General features: G+C 49.0%; 1 protein-coding gene and 1 pseudogene across 2 annotated transcripts in view; both read right to left on the reverse strand.

Moving 5' to 3' along the window:
- The window catches only part of LOC142573242 (ATP-binding cassette subfamily C member 4-like), a 495,730-nt gene that overhangs the window by 181,048 nt on the left and 294,050 nt on the right, over window positions 1-20,632 (reverse strand). For both annotated transcript variants that reach the window (XM_075682847.1, XM_075682846.1), the window contains 2 exons: window positions 8,673-8,872; window positions 7,294-7,649 (listed from right to left, as the gene is read on the reverse strand). In XM_075682847.1, coding sequence (XP_075538962.1) covers window positions 7,294-7,649; window positions 8,673-8,872 — 556 coding nt within the window. The remainder of the gene's footprint in view (window positions 1-7,293; window positions 7,650-8,672; window positions 8,873-20,632) is intronic.
- LOC142573243 (uncharacterized) lies at window positions 18,485-20,178 on the reverse strand (annotated as a pseudogene).

The following is a 20,632-nucleotide window of genomic DNA, read 5'->3' on the forward strand; positions in this document are numbered from 1 at the left end:
TCGGAATGGTTGCAAATTACCTATCGGCTTTCGAAGGTTACGTGATGTTACGTGATCCTTTTTCGCGCGGTCTGAAGTACGCAACCTGCGTACCATCACAGAGCTTCTTCGAGCCCGTTGGTTTGATAACCATTTCAGTATGGTTAGGGAATGAGCCATGAGGCTAGCGAGAGATGCGCAATGTCACTTGACAGGCTTTCCAATCAAATTTGACATTGCCTACGTGCGTACCGTCGCATAGCGTTTGCGATTCTCGTTCTTTTGACACCCATTTAAGTGTCGTTGTGAATCACATATGGGCTTTTGAAAGTTACGCTAACCCGCCGTGGTTGCTCAGTGGCTATGGTGTTGGGCTGCTGAGCACGAGGTCGCGGAATCGAATCCCGGCCACGGCGGCCGCATTTCGATGGGGGCGAAATGCGAAAACACCCGCGTGCTTAGATTTAGGTGCACGTTAAAGAACCCCAGGTGGTCAAAATTTCCGGAGTCCTCCACTACGGCGTGCCTCATAATCAGAAAGTGGTTTTGGCACGTAAAACCCCAAATATTATTATTATTAAAGTTACGCTAGCTCACGTGACACCCCTTACCACCTGATCTGATATGTCCTGCGTTGTTGCCTTCACAGAGCGTCATCGAAGACCTTTCGTTTGGTGCCCATGTCCGTAGCGTTGGGAATAACTCATGAGCCTGGCGTAAGTTACGTATTTTCGCGTAACAATCTCTATGAAGTGGCCCGACTGGCTCTACGTACGTACCATTACAGAACGTCTTCGAAGCCCGTTGGTTTGATAATAATCAGGCATGTGCTAGCAAAAGATACGCGAGGTCACGTGACGCCCGTTCCCACGTGATTCGACCCTTGCTACGTGGGTATTATCGCATAAGTATTGCACTTACGATTCATTTGATATCTATGTGAGTATGGTTATGTATGACCCATGAGCGCGGCGAAAGTTACGGAAAGTGACGCGACAACCTTTTCCTCGTGGTTCGACGTGCGCGAAGTGGGCACCATCGAAAAGCGTTCGTTTGATATTGTCACGTGGCCGTGACGTCAAATAAGACAGTAGGAATACTGTGAAAGGCAAAACTAGCTTTTATTGGGCTAACCTGTGCCCACAAAACAGGCTACACTTAAAGCACAACGAAAGCGGCGAACACAGTCGGTGATCGTCGAAAGTCTGATCAGCGGGTCAAGCGCGTCGGCTTTTATACAGCAGTCGTCGAATGTTGCAGACTAATTGTTCGGGCCCATGTGCCTTCCACAAAGTTCTACACCATTCGCGTCAGGCGATGACATCAGATATCACAAGGTTCGGCGACAACAGACAGCGAATAGAAGCATCGATAACTTTCCAGAAACTTCGGATACATACAGGCACGTCCCGCGCTGTGCGATAACATTTGTTAGGCGGCGAAACGTGGTCTCCCGATAAAGATAAGTACACGTGTCAATGTCCACGAATGTATGTATGGGAACAACGCATGGCCGAGTGAAAGATACGTGAGGTCACGTGACGCACTTTCCCATGTGATCTGACATTTGCTACATGGGTGTGGTCGCATAGCTTTGAGGTTCCCGTTCGTTAACTGTCCCTGTCATCATTGTTAGTAATTACCCATGGCCTGGCTAAAGTTATCTGATGTCACGCTACTCCTTCCCAGTTGGTCGGAAGTACGCGAAGTGCGTACCATCGCAGGCTTTGTTCGAATCACGATCGTTTGATATCCATGTCAGTATGGTTGGGAATAGCGCAGGGGTCAGCGAAATATGCGTGAAGTCATGTGAGAGCGTCTCCTACGTGGTTTGACGATCGCTACAAGTGCAAGATCGCATAGGTTTGCTCTTCCGTTTCGTTGGACATCCCGCTCACTGTGTTTGTGAATCACAGTTGGGCTTCCGAAAGTTACGCAATGTCACGTGAGATCCTTTTCCACTTTTTCTGATGTGCCATTTGTGAGTACTCTCACAGAGCTCCTTTAAAGCCCCCGATCATTTGATATCCCTGTCAATATGCTTGGGGATCAGGAATATGCTGGCGAATACTACGTGAGATCCCCTGACGTGGTCTTCCACGTGATCTTAGATGCGCTACGTGTTTATATTGGCAGAGACTGTTCGAAGCTCGTCCATCTAATACCCATGTCAGCGGGGCTTGTATAAAACAAAATGAGGACATGTCACTTGACGCTCTTTTCAGCCTGTTTTTATCAGCTTTAGAAATTAACGATTTGTTGCTGGACGCTCTTTTGTTTCAATGCATGTTAGCAAAGTCATCAAATAGCTGCGTTTTTCATCACCTGTTTATGGCGATTATATTGTTACGGTGAAGTGAAGGAAGAAGTTGAACTGGACTAGAGGAAGACGAAGTCTGGCAGTTGCCTGAACGCCTTATACACCGTTTGTAAATATAAGTTATTTTACACTCATGAGCTAGCTTTCTTCCCGCAACATTTTGGTGGAAGGTGCGGGGTACAACCACGGAACTTCGCAGCGGACGTCATCTACCTGCCGCCACAAGGGCAAATCAACCGACACAAGCGACAACGCCTCGGTAGCCTGTGCCAACGGTCATCCTCAATCATCCGCGGGACCCGGGGACATTTTCTGGCACGGACAACGCCGACGTCGAGGACTGGCTTACGATGTACGAGCGAGTGTGCGACAACATGTGGGACCCAACAATGATGCTAGCAAACGTGATATTTTATCTGAGGGGAACTGCGAAGCATCGGTAAGACACACATGAAGCTGACCTAACGAGCTGGGATGTCTGCAAAGAAAAAATGCGAGACCTGTTTGGCAGACCTGTCGGTCATCAGCTGGCAGCAAAAAAAAAACTTGCGTGCCGCGCTCAGACTGTCCACAGAATCCTATGTCGTGTACAAACAGGATGTGCTGGCCCTCTGTCGCAAGGCTGATGACAACATGACCGAGGCAGACAAGATTGGTCATATATTGAAAGGTATTGCAGATGATGCCTTCAATCTCCTGATGTGTAAGGATTGTGCCACTGTGGATACAATTATAAAAGAGTGCCGGCGCTTCGAACAAGCGAAGGGCCGCCGTGTCGCTCAATCTTTCGACCGATTGGCCAATACAGCTGCGACATCATCTTGCGAAGACCCCGCGGTTCGTTCAGCCCACAGGACCGGAAGAAATAACGCGCATCGTTCGCCGTGAGCTTGAGGCCATGACACCGGCTCCACTTTGTTCAGACTGTCGAGAAACATACCCGCTATCTCCCTTATACAAGCGGTCGTTCGGGAGGAAATAGCAAGTTTGGGCATTCCATCTCTGCTCGGTCCGCCATACAAACACCTACCAAATTTCTCCGACCGCTCGCTCCCAGACGCAAAGCTTTCTGCCACTCCGTCGCAACCCAGCTGACTGGCGCACAGCGGATATTAAACCCATCTGTTTTAATTGTTCAGTCCCGTTCGCCTCTTGTTCACCGCTCTTGGTCCCCTCCTGAAACCGGTCGCTTCGCTTCGCGAAACTAGGCGGTACAGCTCCCGGAGGTGAAGCTGAAACTCCGACCCGGCCCACAAATCCTGTTGACCCTGCCTACATGTGGAAACCTACTGGACATGGCGTTCCTGTTAGATCTCTCGTTGATACAGGAGCGCAGCTTGCAGTTATGAGCGCTGCTCTTCGCCGAAGACTCAAAAACGTTCTGACACCCACCGTAACGTGCACTGTGCGAGTCGCCGATGGCAGTACGTCACCGGTCCTTGGAATGTGCACAGCATGTGTGACCATTGGGCGCCATTATACCGCTGTTCTATTTCTCGTCCTTGAACACTGTCCACACGACCTAATTATCGGCCTCGACTTCCTTTCGAAACACTCTGCCCAAATTGATTGCTCCGCAGGTGTTGTACAGTTGGATCTGCCGCTGCCTGCTTATACAACCACTTGTGCTTCACACCGCTTATGTTCTGCTGAATTTGCAAGGCTGTCTCCACAAGCGGCTACAAATGTCCTCCTGACGCCCTGTCCTCCCGTACCTGATGGCGAATACGTCGTGTCGCCGCTTACTGACGTGGTTTTGTCGCGTGATGTTGCCCTACCGAGCACCTTAATCTGGATCCGCGAAAGCTGAGCTCGCGTGCCCATCCTCAATTTTGGATTTTCGTCACATGTGCTGCCACACGGTATCGCCATAACATATATCACTCCTTTGGAAAAGTTTGAGGTTTCTTCTTTGACCTCTGAATCCTTCCTAAGTACCAATGGACCTTTGTCACCCACTCCTTCGTACTCGACGCCTGCGGACAATGTTTCTAAGATGATCGCCCCTTACCTTCCTTCCGAGCAAACAGCAGCTCTTCGTCACCTCCTGTCATCTTATCGGGACATCTTTGATTTGGACGACCATCCACTTGGCCAGACATCTGTTGTCACGCATCGCATCAACACCGGTGACGCCAGCCCCATTCATAGGCGGCCATTTCACACCTGCTTCTACTCATGATGACTGTCATGAGTAGAAGAAGGTGTGAAATGACGCGCTAGATAATAGAAGCCAGACACATATCAACATTCGGCGAGGCATGCGCTAGTAAACCTTCCATTTCTTTATCTTCAAAAGAGCTGAATTATCTTCGTTCGCGTTGAACGCGTACGTGTCTGTAAATATGTGAGTCAAGAAACTGCCTACGTATGGTTCCCAGTTTATATTTTTTGTTTATTTTTCCAAAAATTTTACATGCGCTGTATGACGGGTCGAGGGTGTATATATAGCGACGAGAACGAGAAATAAATATGTTCTTGAAAGCAGTGCTGTGTGTGTCAGATGTGCCTTCTGTTGTCCGTGTCAAGCTTGCGCTATAACAAAATAAGGGCCAAGACCGTGTCATGGCTTACGCTAGCCGCCTTCTTTCCATGCCCGAGAGAAATTACTCCATTACTGAAAGAGAATGTTTAGCGCTCGTATGGGCGGTTGCGAAATTTCGACCGTACCTTTTCGGTCGGAGCTTCTGCGTCGTAACCGATCATCACGCCCTCTGCTGGCTCTCCTCTTTGAAGGACCCAACTGGACCACTTGCACGTTGGGCATTGCGTGTACAAGAATATACATTTCCTATTATGTATAAGTCAGGGTGCCAGCATAAAGACGCTGACTGCCTGTCCCGCAATCCCGTGGATCAACCGGACGATACCGATGGAGACTCGGACATGAGTGTTCTATCCCTCTCCGGCTTCCTCCATGTTGGCGACGAGCAGCGCAAGGGTGCTGTTCTTCGAACACTTATGGAACACCTAAGCTCCTCGCCCAATGACCCGTCCATTCGAATGTTCACCTTGCACGATGGTACTTTATACCATCGCATCGTTCGTCCTGACGGCCCGGAGCTCCTCCTAGTCGTCCCCAAGCACCTTCTACTCGTCGTGCTCCAGCAACTTCACGACGCCCCTACTGCTGGACATCTGGGCATCACTCCTACTTACGACCGCCTGCGGCGCCGCTTCTTCTGGCCCGGCATTTATCGCTCTGTGCATCGCTATGTCGCTTCTTGCGACCTGTATCAGCGCCGGAAGACGCCTGCTATGTATCTCGCTGGTTTGCTTCAACCAATTGATATACCTACAGAGCCCTTCTTCCGTGTGGGCCTCGACGTCCTTGGCCCCTTTCCGATTTCCGTCAAAGGAAACACATGGATTGCTGTAGCAACCGATTATGCCACGAGATATGCCATCGCACGAGCGCTCCCAACTAGCTGCGCTGCAGATGTCGCCAACTTCTTACTAAAAGACGTCATTCTGCACCACGGCGCCCCTCGCCAGTTGCTGACGGATCGCGACCGCTACTGTCTATCGAAGGTCGTCGATTATCTGCTCCTCTCCTGTTGTACAGAACACCAGATTGCTACCGCGTACCGCCCTCAAACGAACGGCCTCACCGAGCGACTCAACCGCACACTCACTGAAATGCTCGCTGTGTACGTTTCCGACGATCACTGTGACTGGGACGTCGCTTTACCATACATCACTTTCGCATACAACTCGTCCCGTCACGACACTGCCGGATTTTCACCATTTTACCTTTTGTATGGCTGCGACCCCACCTTGCCCTTTGACACGTTGCTACCTTCCGCAGTACAATCACCCAGCACTGGTTACGCTCGCGATGCTATTGACTTAGCCACCCAGGCCCGAGATGTCGCCCGTCATCGCCTCAAAGTCTCACAGGCTTCTCCAAAGCGACGCTACGACCTTCGGCACCGAGACCACCATTTTTCTCCTGGTTCCCTCTGGACGCCTTCACGCCGCGTCGGCTTGTGGGAAAAACTACTTTCCCGTTATTCTGCTCGGTGCCAGATCTTACGCCAACGTTCCGACGTGACATACGAGATCGCCCCAGTCGGTCAGCCTTCAGTGCCTCCCAACGTAACCAGCGATGTTGTTCACGTCACCAGGCTCAAGCCCTATGTCCCCCCATTGAGTGAGGCTGTATAACTTGCACCAGTACGGAGCTACCCCGCCGGGAGGGTGATGTTACGGTGAAGTGAAGGAAGAAGTTGAATTACACTAGAGGAAGACGAAGTCTGGCAGTTGCCTGAACGCCACATACACCATTTGTAAATATACGTTATTTTACACTCGTGGGCCTGCTTTCTTCCCGCGACAATATAATGTCCATAACAGTGGATTATTTCGTTGAAATATCACGTGGAAAAGGCATTTTTGTTGTTTACATGACAAAACTTCTCAAGAAGTCTCTTCAGTTGTGTTTAGATGGTTCAAAATTATAACATTTTACCAGCATTTCTAACTTCCCAGAACACCAGCGCAAATGCATCTTTACCTTGAATTGACAGGCCTTAGGAATGAAATACGTGGTGGGTAGATTAAAATATTTGGCGCTAGATTTAAATGTGTGGCGCCAGGAATAGATTGACTCGCGCTTGGACTAAAATAGGTTGCGCTTGGAATAATTTGAGCGAGAATACCTGTACGTTTTGAGCGTAGTGGTGACAATGTTACGTAATGCCGTGAAGGAGTGGCGAGAAAGAGGTCAGGAAGTAATGACCCGCCGTGGTGGTTAGGCGGCTAGGGTGCTCGGCTGCTAAGCACAAGGTTGCGGGATCGAGTCCTGGCCGCGGCTGTCTTACTTTGACGGGGGCGATATGCAAGAACACCCGGGTCCCGTGTATCGGGAACAGGTTGAAGATCCCCTTGTTGGTCAAAATTAATCCTATGGTGTGCGTCACAATCAAGTAGTGGTTCTGGCACGTAAAGCGCGAAATTCAATTTAGGAAGAAGTGATTGGCCAGCGAGCTCACCGATTGGGTTCGTGTCGAAGAAAAGTATCGGCGCGCGGATTATGCAACGGAACATGCGGTTGTGCAGATTCACCGATGCCCGCATGCACATGACGAAGAAGGCCACAGTGCGGACCATTGACGAGAGGATGAGGCCGCCGATGATGATAGCGTACACCACTACGTTGTACGTCACGGTGTCCAGGGAGGACCACCATTCTGTCCAGCCGGACAACAGAAGCGCCACTTGCTCTGTGCTGTTCAGCAAGCTGACTGCCGTCGCCATTGCAGCAGTGCCGTTGTCAACCTCAAGTGCGGCCTCAGTTGCATTGATCAGCATGGCGGAAGCCCTTGCGGCGCCCTCAGACTGGCTGGTCCTGCAAGTGGAGATGCTTTCACTAAGCTATCGGTTTGGTCCTGTTGGCATGCCGTAAGTGTGTAAAGAGGCAGGGCACCAGAGACATGTTGATTTCTGTAGGCGAAAACCCTCCCAGCCCACAAAGAAAAAGGAAAGTTTACGGTAATGCGGTATATACATATGGTATCACACAACTTAAATAAGATAGCCCAATGTGTTGACGTAAAAGCGTTGTTCTTTGCTCCCGATAAGCGCAAACTTATGCAAAATGGCCGCAACAAGAAACCGGGAAATATATTTGGGCAACATGCAACATAGCACTACTTATATGACGTGCAATGAAGGCACAGTCTACCGCATACCACTGTCATGTACGAAAATAAGGCCGGTGTACTAATAACAGGCTCCGTCAGCACGTGAGTATAGTGAAAAATAAGACAGGTGGCTGTTTAGCCACTCACTGCCGAGATTACAGATGCAAACCCACGTTCAACCAGTGCACAATAACAGCTTCAAGCAAAAGTGAAAGAATTTGCCTGATAATGGAAACACATAATATTTATAAATTAGGAGGTAGGTGCATCAGTGAGACGTCAGTTGCACTGTCAGCAAAATAGTGAAGTTTTTTGAGTGGATGGACAAATGTGTAAAGATATTTCTCGATACATGCGCTTGTTGTAGGAACTGTATAAAGGAAGCACGTTCTTCCAGAAACAAAATTGTTGTAAGCTTGCGTCTTGTGTGTCCTATCGTTCTTTCTTGTGTCCGTGTCTCTTATGGGCAGCTCTGTGCAAAGTTAGGGAGATGCTTTCCGTAAAACAACGAACGGCATTTACGATACAAAAAACGAGGGAAAGCGACTGATTTGTGGTCAACCGCAGCGTTGTCTTTTGTACCTTGCGACGTGAATCTCACGCATTGTGTCACAAAAATGTTCAAACGAAACTGAAAAAAGAAATGGGAAAAGTCATACAGAGCGCCGAAATATCGTTGCTATTCTCCAATATTACGAAAGCGTGATGACAAGTGAAGCTCGACGTACCAGTAAGTAAGCCAGAAGTCGCTGCCGTTGAAGATGGCTTGCGCAAGTACGCTGCTAACGAAGAGTAGAGGCATCAGTAGCGGACCCGCCCCAGCACGCATGTAGCTCCAGTAGACGTGGCCCTTGACGGAGCCCGTGCTGCGAGCCTCTTCCGACTCTGCAGGCTGCTTGGCGTCGCTGCCCTTGAGATCGGACGTGCTCTGCAGCAGAAGTGTCGCCGGCTTACATGACTGCCGGCATCGGCAGCGGATGCGAGAGAGAAGTACTTGATCAAAAGTGAATGGACAAAATGCTACTCTTGTGGTGCATCCGGCACGGTACCTATTATACATTTATTGGACCGTTACACCAGCAAACTTTCGTATAGGATAAGCCGTCACTTCAAGGGGAATGCCTTACTGCAGCGAAACGACTTGTTGCCAGATTTTCCTGACATATAGAAAGCTGGCTTTATTTTAGAATTGATGCTGGCTTAGATGGCCACATGTATGTTCCTAAGAAAATTTTACTTCGTTTGCGATCAATGCCGCTTCAACCAGCAGCTTTTCAATTGGTAGAAAATATGAGTTTGACGGTGCAGTACGTCGCACTGGGCAGCCACCCGAATGCACATATAGCGCCCCCCCCCCCCCTGAAATTTGGCAGTGTGACGAGTCATGTCATGTATGTTAAAGAGCCCCACACCTGGCCACATAGCAGATTTTGGTTATACGCTCGAGGTCGTTACGTGTCCTCTAGGAAGCGTTCTGCCGCAAATAAAAAAAAATCACATTGGCACTTTAATAGCCGAGGTAAAAATTTTTCGGTGCCACAAACCCATGATTTCAGGAGGCAGTGCCACTGCCAAGCGAGATACACTCTCCACTTGCCCCATCTAGCCTCCGCAAGCGAAATTCCTTCCCTGCGTTCTCCCATACCGGACCTCGAGGACGTGGCATGCTAGCCAATTCAAAGATGATGCGCGTTCGACCACGCCTGTGTGGGAAGACCTTCCTTTCCTTTCTTAGCCTTTCTTCCTTTTTTAGGTTTCTTGGGCCCAAACAATGAAACGTTCCTTTCTCTCGAGCGCTTCCTAACCTTACGTGAGGCCTCCTTCCAGCGAAGGACTGATGGAGGAAGCAAGCGTACTCTGAAACTCCCTTCGCCCATCCTCACTTAAATAGCGGTTTTCGCATGCCTGGGTTCGAGCTGATCTTTTAAAAGCTTTACGCGAACGCCATTATCCAATAAAAAAATTTTGTATCGCCACACAATTTTAAATTGAAGAGCTAATATAGAGATGCATGGGTGTTTCTTCCCAGTTTTGTTCACTAAACGTAAAAAAAGTACCATATTGCAGTGCAAAACTTGATGTGCTCCAGCAACGCTGGCACGCCGGCGTCGTGCAACGCCTAGCAACACCTAGGAACGCTTTCATGCCGCACGCGTGACTGAGACGAAAATGCCTGGCAAGACGCACCGTGCTCGCGCTTCTCCGCAGGTGGATGACAGCACGCATTTACAAAGAAACGTCACGTGGCTAAGTGTTGTGGTGAAGCGCTCGTTCAGAGCCAGGAGAAGCGTAAGGGCGCACGAAGGCAGCTTCGGAGCTACCTTAAGCTGAGGAAGCACCAAGGAAGCCTTCACCGAAGGCCCCTCAGTAAGGAAGCTTTCAGAGTGACATAAAGTGGCCTCCCCGCAATGAAGGCTTCCTCACTGAGGTAAGGAAGATTTTATTGTTTGACCCTTAGCCCTGCATTGCTGCGCATGCGGATGTATCCGCCTGTTTAGAAAAACAAAAGTATTCTTCACACACAGGGACGATCGAACGCTCATCGTTGTTGAATCGCCTAGCATGACACGTGAAGTATGGCCATGCAAAGTAAGCCATCCCTGGCCATCTCACGAAAGGAGATGGCGTTCTTAGACAATGGCAGCGCGAACAGTGAGTGGTGATGCCATCTTCAGAATTATTGTGTTTCATCTGTGTATGTATTTATGTAATGTTGTATTTCATTTCATAATGTATTTCATATATATATATATATCTATATATATATATATATATATATAGATATATATATATATATATATATATATAAAGAGAGAGAGAGAGAGAGAGTTTCTCACTACATTATCTAGAGGGAAATCTGGCGCTGCTGCGCTGTGGTATGCATGGGAATGCCGGTATATTGTGGATTCGGATTGGCATCGTTCTCGTAGAGACAGGACACCTTGAAGACGCGCTTGGCAGGTACCGTTCCGTCTGTCACAATGATTCATGTTCTACTAGAACAGCAAGTGAAAAGCTATTTTAGCTTTATTATTACGCGAAAACATGTTTTGTTTAACTATGAGAACTTGTTATTAGAGACTTTTAGCAGTGCCCTATTACGGTACGGTAAGTGCGGTATACGGTACGGTATTACCGTTCCGTACTACCTTACCGCGATGACCGAAGACATTTTAGCTGCGTGTGCCGCTCGATGAGTACGGTAATGTGATAATGATCATAGCGTCTAACATTGGGGCTTTGCAGAATACAATAACTAGGCGCAATAACTATGCGCTGAGCACGAAATATTCATTTTGACGAATAAAAGAAAGCTTTAGCTTCTCCATAGACGCATTATTCTTTACAGAAATGCCCGGCTACAGCAAACATAGACACCAGTCACAAGACCGGTAGCGACATCTTGTGACACTTCGTCCTGCAACACGTGAAACCTTTTATTACATAGGTGTTCTTATCTGATCAATACATAAAAAAAGCGTTTGTTTCTTGTAAATTGCACCACTGCTGACACTTTACATCATAAGATAAGTAGAATATAGTTAGTTACTGCAATAAAAACTCTACGTCCCCTCTAAGTAAACTCTGCATCACTAGATGACGCCACCTACCTGTTTTTTTTTTTTATGCCACTGTTTACTTGTTGCCACTTCGTCGCTCCGCCGAAGGTAATTTAAAGTAACTTCTTGCCTTGGTATTATCATGGTAAAAAAAAAGCACGCGCGACGTAGCCATGCACGGCGTGGACTCTGTGGCCGACATCAGCTTCTCCCTGTTTTGGCTTGGTACAGCTCGGCTCGCGACAGACGGTGCCAGCCGAGCCTTTCCTACTCCTTACCGTCTAATATGCCGTACGGAAAGTCATTCCGTACGGTAAAGTTCGCGCATGCGCAGTCCTCAACAGGTACGGTATTACGCACTTACCATACCGTATACCGTACTTTCCATAGCACCGCTAAAAGACCCTATTGTGTGTACGACTACATGTTACGTAAGAAGTATCAGCGGGCCGCTAAAGTTGGAGGACAGACGACAAGGTTCGCGCTCGCTTTGAAACGGTTGGTCACCTGTTCTTGCTTTTCTTCACTTGGTCATGCATTGGGGTGAGTAAAGATGTAATATGCGTGACTGGAAACATTTTATGAAGATTTTACTTTGAGAACGCGTTATTTGCGTAGCCATATCCACGTTTTAGACGAAGCCTCTTACAACACCAACCAACGCGAGCCTCGCAGACACATATACCATCATTCCCATGACGGCACGGTGCCCCCTTAGAAACTCCCATAGACGGTGGCGCCAGATTACCCTCTAGGTGTTATAGTGAGAAACTATATATATATATACATATATATATATATATATATATATATATATATATACTGTCACGAGAGGAAAAGCCAGACAGGCAACGGGCGTCCGGATGGCATCCCCGCAGACCAATCCGTCGGTACTGGCAGTCACGATACATGTGACCAGCCTCCGCACAGTGATAGCACAACGGACTGTTGTCGGAGGCGCGCCATACTGTAGATTTGCGCGGACCAGGATGAAAGGGTGCTTGCGGATTCGTGCGGTGGATTGGACTTGGGGAGCGTCAAGAAATCCCAGCAGGCGGCTGCGAAACGGCCCGTCGACGGCGCGCAAGCCCGAGGGGCATCCGCGTACGAGAACGTGGGAGGTTCGGGTCGTGTTGGTGGCGAGGGATGAACCACTTTGCCGATTTCTTCCCGAATGACATCCGTAAGAACCGCGGCGCTGGGAGGTGCCGGAGCCGATGCATAGGACTTCTGCAGTTCATCTCGAACAATTTGTCGTATTAGTTCGGTAAGGGACTCCCTGTCATCATTTGCAGGTACGAGAGAGCATGCAGCAGTCATGGTGTTCTGGCGTTCATACTGCGAGAGCCGCTGCCGAAGCATACGTTCCATGACTGTTGCCTCACGAACGAACTGAGAGACTGTTGTAGGAGGATTGCGCACGAGGCCCGCGAAAAGCTGTTCCTTTACGCCTCGCATTAACAGACGCACCTTCTTGTCTTCTGGCATTAGTGGATCGGCTCGACGGAACAATCGCGTTATGTCTTCGACGAACATGGCGACGGTTTCGTTTGGCATTTGGAACCTCGAAGACAGTGCCTGTTGGGCTCTTTCTTTTCTTTCGGGAGTGCAGAAGGCTTCGCAAAGCAGTCGGTAAAACTCCTGCCAGCTGGTAAATGAGGCTTCGTGGTTCTCGTACCATACTCTCGCCGCGTCTAAAAGGGAAAAGTAGACGTTCTTCAACTTACGGCGATCATCCCAGTCGTTAAAGGCGGCGACCCGGTCGAAATGGTCTCACCAGTCTTCAACGTCCTCAAAGGCGTCGCCATGGAACGGGTTAGGCGTGCGAGGCGCGTTGAGAATGCATGGTACGGCAGCATTTGGGATCCCCTCAGTTTGGCTTGCCGTAGTTGTTGACATCTTCCTCACGGAGCTTGCCAGGGGGCTGTATTGCGGTGGAAGACCTTGGAGGCGACGGCTGCTTCGATAGATTTCTGTCGTCCCCGAGGTACTGGCGTCGGTAGCTTCTGGTTGAGGGCCCGTAGGCATATGATGGATGCGTACCCCGCACCTCCACCATTTTGTCACGAGAGGAAAAGCCAGTCAGTCAGTTCTAAGCGAACGGCCGTTTACAGTTCGTTTCTGCAGCAGCTACCACGCACAATTCTTCTTCCTCGACTTCTAGCGTAACTAGTGCGTGCCAATATATATATATATATATATATATATATATATATATATATATATATATATATATATATATATATATATACAGTGAAGTAGACGCGCATATGAAGCGGTTTATTGACGTTTCGCCCTGGGTCCGGCCTGCATCAGAAACGTTCCACTTTCTGATGAAGGCCGGACCCCGGCCCAAACATCAATAAGCCGCTATATATATATACTCTAAGAAGGAGGAAATGGATTATTGGGGGGTGATTGCTCCTTCCCGGTCTAACTGTTGCCATTTGCCTATACTCCGCAAAGGTGGAGTTAATGAAATTAGGCAATTATGCCGTGATAAAAAATTACTGAGCTGAAAAAAAAATTGGCCGAAAGTAGGATTCGAACTCACGTGCCCGCGCCTGCACGGCAGGTACTCTAATCACGTCACAACGGCAGGTCGGTTGACAGAACAGGATTTTGAGATAAGGTTAAGCATCAAAATGTAGGTGCGGCAATATAAAAGCCACTCGGCATTTTGTGTATGCTTTGCGGGGAGAGTCTAACGTCGAGTGTACTTGCAACCATAAGCGACTACGGAAAGAAACCTGCCCCGAGTATTCATACGGTGATATACACTGAGCCACTACGCGATGTATGCGTGCAGCGAGCTCAAACAGGGCACCCAGGACGACAGAGAAGGCCAATTGCTCTGTTGATTAGCGTGCCCTGTTTGAGCTACACATGGCTTCAGTTAAGTTCGTAATCTACTTGGAACGGAAGGAACTTAGGCACAATTTACTAAGAAAATCTAACCGTCTATCATTGACTTGCGCGTTTAATGTATATCGCTCACATATGATGTGCGCACGAAGGGCTTTCATTTCCACGTTACAGCTCTTAAATTTCACGCAATTTCCTCACGAAGAGGTAAAGTGCTGCTTTGCATGTACTTCAATAGACAGTGCCCGAACTACGTACTATTCACGATTTATAGACGATACCGTTTTCACCGCATCACGCAACGAAACGGAGAAAAACAGCGCAGTGCATGGGGAGTAACTGTTGTCGTTCGTACTCCCGTTGCTCTCTTTCCGACCAGGGTCTAAGCACTTACTCTCCGAAATGTTCACACGGCCCGCACATTCATCCAGTTAGTCCCTTGAAGGATGAAAGCGCCCTTTTTAGGAAGAACTGCCCAGTTACTCCCGTTTTCATGTTGTGTGTGTGCGTGTGTGTCGTTTTCCTTCCGTATTTTTTTACATAACACCATGTATCAGACAACAAAATTTCAGTTGGCCGTAAGCGCTTGTCCTCGTTTCTTTCTGGGTCCCCTGTCCCGCCGTACCGTGCAGACTGGAAAAGAAGAGGGCGAGTCAGAGCATTTCCCTCCCTCCTCTCGCCAACTCGTCGCGCAACAACACAGCGCACGCGCAGCCACCAGGCTTCTCGTGTCGCCTAGCATGTGCCCCTAGAGGAGGCACACCATGGACAGCATGCTTCGGGCGAACATGACTATTCTTCGAATAAGTGAAAGCGAGAAAGACAGAAAAAATAAATTATAATTGATCTCTCTTTCATAGGAATCGGTGGAACACGAAAGCGGAACGTGTCTTCATAGAAGCTGTTCATTGCACTGCGCCATTTACAACAGGCGTACGTAAACAGCACAAGCGAAATCTGATTGGTTGTCAGTAAATCGCTTCGTGAACTTGCGGTCCGCGGTAGCGACAGGCGCACGATTTGTGGGTCAGCAACCGCGTTGCTTGGCGAGCGACGTCCTGCTGCCGAGTAGCTTCGTGGGAACATTTCGCTCCGACGTGTCTTGAGCAGCCGGCAGAGTTGGAACGCGCTTCGCGAACGCGCAAAGATGTTCTGCTTCAGGCTGGCGTGTTTCTCGACGGACCTAAGCGAGATTCGCCCGCCGACGTCGTTTCCTTTCTGTGTCACTTAACGCAGCAGTTTTCTTAGTTGGTGCCATCTCAAGCGAAGCAGTACGCACTGCTGATGCACGAAGAAGCTGTACTCCGTAGGCGACAAGGGATCACAGGCTAATCTGACGCGAAAGACAAACCATGTGCGGAAACTGCGTAGTCTCCACGGCAGAAGGCGACGGAGCAAGAAATATTTAGGAGTGGAAACACCGCTGTTTGCGGCGACCAGAAAAGGTCACAAGCCCGCGGAGCCGTTATCGTGCTGGCGGCGCCTGGCGGCCTAGAAAGAAATTGCCGCCGTTGAGACATAGCCTCCTTTATTTTTCTGTGCCTGGTCAATGGCAGCTGGAGCCGTTTCCAAGCGTCGTTCGCGCAAGTACGCGAAGCCGCTCACAGGTGGTGCCCGCAGCCCTGGATTGAGCAGACGACGCAGCAGTAATACGTATCGTAGAGAACGTTGCGCTTTGTTACAGCGCAGCTTCCATTTTTCTCCAAACATACATAGTGTGGGAGAATGGTCACGATGTTGGCTACCTATATATTGTTTTCATACATATGCAAGCGTGCGTAAATGAGTAGTAGTAGTATAAGACTTTATTCAGGCACAAAACATTAGGCGCCTAGGATGTCGATGGCCTGCTGCACGAGCAGGCGCCGTTCACTTTCAGCTCCAAGCCAGTCCAGCCAGTATGGGAGGAGATGGGAAAGAAACCCCATTACAGAGCAACAGGGCAGAATAGGTTGGCATAAAGGGCAGGGCAGTTGGGACATGAAGGATCGCGACGGAATTTGTATACGCAAAGGAGGAATTGGATTACCGAGCAAATTGTGAGCAGCGATTCCAAGGTGAACTTTTAGTTGGTCGACTTCATCACCGGCGATGCTACTCATTTCGCTAGTTCCCTATAAAAACACACTAACATTAGAACCCTTAGGTTACCTCATTAACAAACATTATATGAGAGTATTTTTCAATGGTACAAGGGTCTCCCTGTGAACACCATCTTATGTTCCGAAGATGTTTTTTGCAGGCTACACTAAAAGCGTTCCTTATCTGTGTGTTTACTACCGACTTTTGCCTGGTAATGATGCAATGGAACCAAAAGGCAAGGCACATCTAGTCGACATGCAAGTACTTTACTGTCATAAGCAAGAAAAGTCATAAGGGCAAACACATGTCGCAGCTTCAGCAACTTCCTAGACAGTGGCTTGGATGTAAGTGGCTTGACTATATCCCTCCTGTCTGTCACAGACAAGGCATAGTTCGTGAATATTGGTCTGAAGAACTTTGCACAAACAAGTTTCAAAAGTTCTTTGTGATGGTCACTGCGTGCACGTGAACATTTTAATGCCCAATGTTCTGCAAGGACATCCACGGCAGTTGAGACTGCAGCTTGAAGGGGCTTTGCCAGAAACCGACGCCGTCCAGCAATATGCAAAAACAAGTGGTCTCCGGTGCTCCCCCGAGAAGTCAGAACTATTAGTCGTTCGACAGAAATCACGAAGAAAACTCACTGAACTACCCCGAATCACACTCACCCTCGACGACAAAGAAATACCCACAGTAAACCGCGTCCGCATTCTCGGACTCCACATACAACAGGACGGCGGAGGCGCATACACCATCCAACGTCTCAAGCAGACCACCTTCTAAATCATGCGAATGGTCAGCCGTATCACCACCAAACAATACGGACTGAAAGAAGACGACATAATACAGCTCGTCCGGGCCCTGATAATCAGCCGCATTGCCTACGCTGCCCCGTACTTGCCCCTCACTCCCAAGGAACTTGATCAATTAGACGTACTTCTTCGGAAAGCCTACAAGCAAGCGCTCGGCCTACCACCAGGAACAGCGACACTCAAGCTTGAAGCCCTAGGAGTCCATAATACTATAAGAGAGATTATAGACGCCCACCTCACAAGCCAACGAGAACGACTAGCCCTCACACCAACAGGAAGGACAGTCCTAGCGCGCCTAGGCTACCCCACACACGGCAAAGGCCACGAACAAGCAATTCATCTGGCCCCCAACTTCCGGGAACACATCAAGGTAGCCCCTATCCCCAGAAGCATGCACCCGGAACATCATGCCGATCGTCGCCAAGCTCGCGCAAAAACTCTACAGACAAAATATGGCAGTCTCCCCACCACACTATACGCAGATGCCGCGCAGTACCCCCAAAAGGCAGCCATGACGGCCAGCGTTGTCGACTGTAACCTACAAGAGGTGGTCTCGATGACGGTCCGCACTGCCAGCGCCCTCGTAGCGGAGGAGACAGCCATCGCCTTAGCCATCACCTCTAGTCCGACCAACGAGTTCGTCACAATCATTACTGACTCCCAGGCAGCTTGCCGTAGCTACGCGAGAGGCAGAATATCTTCAATCGCCCACCGACTCCTCAAACAAGCCTCCCAATTCCCGGACGTTGAAATAGTGTGGACTCCAGGACACGAGTCCCTCCGTGGAAATCAGCGTGCGCACGCTGTAGCCCGAGCTCATGCCTCCCGGGCGCCACAAGAGAGGGATACGGCCGCCTCCATGGAGCCCGCACCTTTACAATACAACGCCATACTACAACACCACAGATTGAACAGACGACAATACCCGCCTCCACACAAGACCCTCTCACGTGAAGACGCCGTAACATGGCGACAACTACAAACCAACGCATACCCCCATCTAAGCAGACTACACGCAATGCACCCTACACTATATTCATACAAATGTCGCCTTTGTAATGATTACGCCTCTTTATATCACACCACATGGACGTGCCCCGACGTGAAGGCGGCCCCGCAAATACCCAACCCCACACCCGAGCAGTGGGAGGCCGTGCTGACTAGTTCGGACCCTCGTAACCAGCAGCAACTGGTGCGGCGGGCCCGGGAGACAGCAAGAGCCGCAGGAGCCCTGGACTAAGGGCGCCTCCCGCACAAGCAGAAAGACACCTGCTTGTCCTTTCTTTTTAATAAATGTTTCTCCTCCTCCTCCTCCTCCTTTTCTCTAGCATCACTTCAATGTATTTTCGCAGTGTGTAAAGCACATAGACGAACCCGGCAGATGGATAAAAAAGCCCTCCCCTGTCCTGATGTCGTATCAGGCTGTCGCTGGGCGCAGATGAGGCAGGTCGTGTGAGAAGAGCACTGCAGGAGCTACAGTCCAACTTCTCTAGCACAACAAGGGCCAAGTAGCCTCCTTACATGGAGAGTGCCGCAGTGTCTGGTGTAGGCAGCAAGCTTTTTGGGTTCTTGAGGAAATCACCAAGGAGCCTTTTTATCTCTTGTGGAAATAAATCCACATGCTGGGTCACTGCAGGCTCGCTAGTCAGTGGTCCAAGTGAGTGGTTTGAAGTGTCAACAACATTGCTGTTTAGCGAAGCTGAAACTAGGCCAGTCTTCAAGACCTTCTCCACACCAGAGAGGACTGCTCGAGTATCTGTCTGAATGTTGCTCCCAGCAGATCGCCTTAATCATCCAAAGAATTATTCAATTGGGTCCAATGAGAATTTTCCTGTCAGAACGAACTTTAAGCCTTCAACAGCAAGGAGGTGCTTGACGCACTCCACATTTGATGTTGTTGTCATTACAAGAGCTTCATAAGTTTCCTTGCTAAGGAATTGTTTTGCTTGGCATTGACGTCGCATGTTTTCAAGGTAACTTAACAACGACGTCATTAGCCAGTTTAGACGTGCATCTTCAGCACTGTCATACTGCCTGCTATCTGGCAGTTTTTGATAAATGTGTTGTGCACAATTGCTCACATCCATCAGTAGGAACCAACTGTGCATCATATCCATAAACTCCACTGTAGGCCCCACAGCAGCAAAACTCATGTCGCATGTGTATCCAGCTTGTTCTTTCAGAAGCTGAAGTGCAGCAGTGACCGGCGGTGATAAAACCTGCACAGCTCTTGACACATTCATTTTTTCTATATTAGATGGGAAAACATGCTTCCTTGTTAAAAAGCGAACCGGTTTAACAATGCTGTCTTGCTGCATCCGGTGCAGTTCTTTCAGGCGTGAGGAAGACACTTCGCCATCTTTTCCAAGGTCTCTGGCAAGGAATTGGGATCGCACATTCTTGATAATGTGGCACTGGTCGAACGCGAGGAACAATTTTCGTTTTGGATCCTCAGGGTGCTGTGTGCAATGGCTCAATCTTCCACCACACAGAAGTTGAAATGCAAGAACATTGATCTTGTGATTGTCAGACACAATGCGCACAATCTTAAAGCATATTACATCAACTTCCTTTATCACAAGCTTTATCAATGAAAAGAGATCCTGTCCAGTGCAATTCCTTGTAAGGAACTACCCAACAGGTATTCGAACATGCACCGACAACCCTGTTAGCACAAAACAAAGAAGTGAGTTGGCCAAAACAGGTTCACCAGCACCTGTTTATTGAACTCTATTTCGCAGATCAACTTCTCCCACAAACGCGTCTCTTTGTTTGTTGTACTGCAGTCTCTGTTGAATCCGCATCTCGTCCACTACTAAGGAGCACACTTTAGCTCGCTCGGCTTTTAGGTTGCTTACCTCAGCCTGAAGACGTTGTTTCACAAGGGAGGTGAAACTACCTCGCCAGAATTTATTCCAAGGCATCTTTGTAGGGTTGACCGGCTTGGCAGCTTCAGGATGCCTTCTTTGCGGATATGCTCATAGGACCGGGTTGATAGATTTCTGGGAATAACGCAGTGGCGCACTACTAGCTCAGACTAGGTAGGTATGGTATTACTGAAATTCTTGATTTGATCGATAAGAATGCTTGCACCCAAATGCTTCTCGCCCGCCCCTTTGACAACACCAGCAAACGCAGCGATATTGCACTCCTCTTTAAGTCGCCTGAGCTCCTCCTTATACTTGTCTGCAGTTCGTTTGGGTCTCTCTATTTGAGTTTTCATGTCGCGCTCTTTTCGTCACCACTTCTGGCGTTCCACGACAGACATCGAGCTGCGAACATCTACCTTGGTCGCTTCGTCTTTCGAACTGCAGTAGGGCTCGACGTGGAGCCGATCGTCACCACTTGCAACATCCATGTTCGAGGAGT

This window comes from Dermacentor variabilis, chromosome 2 (assembly GCF_050947875.1).
Source record: "Dermacentor variabilis isolate Ectoservices chromosome 2, ASM5094787v1, whole genome shotgun sequence".
NCBI classification, from domain to species: Eukaryota; Metazoa; Arthropoda; class Arachnida; order Ixodida; family Ixodidae; genus Dermacentor; species Dermacentor variabilis.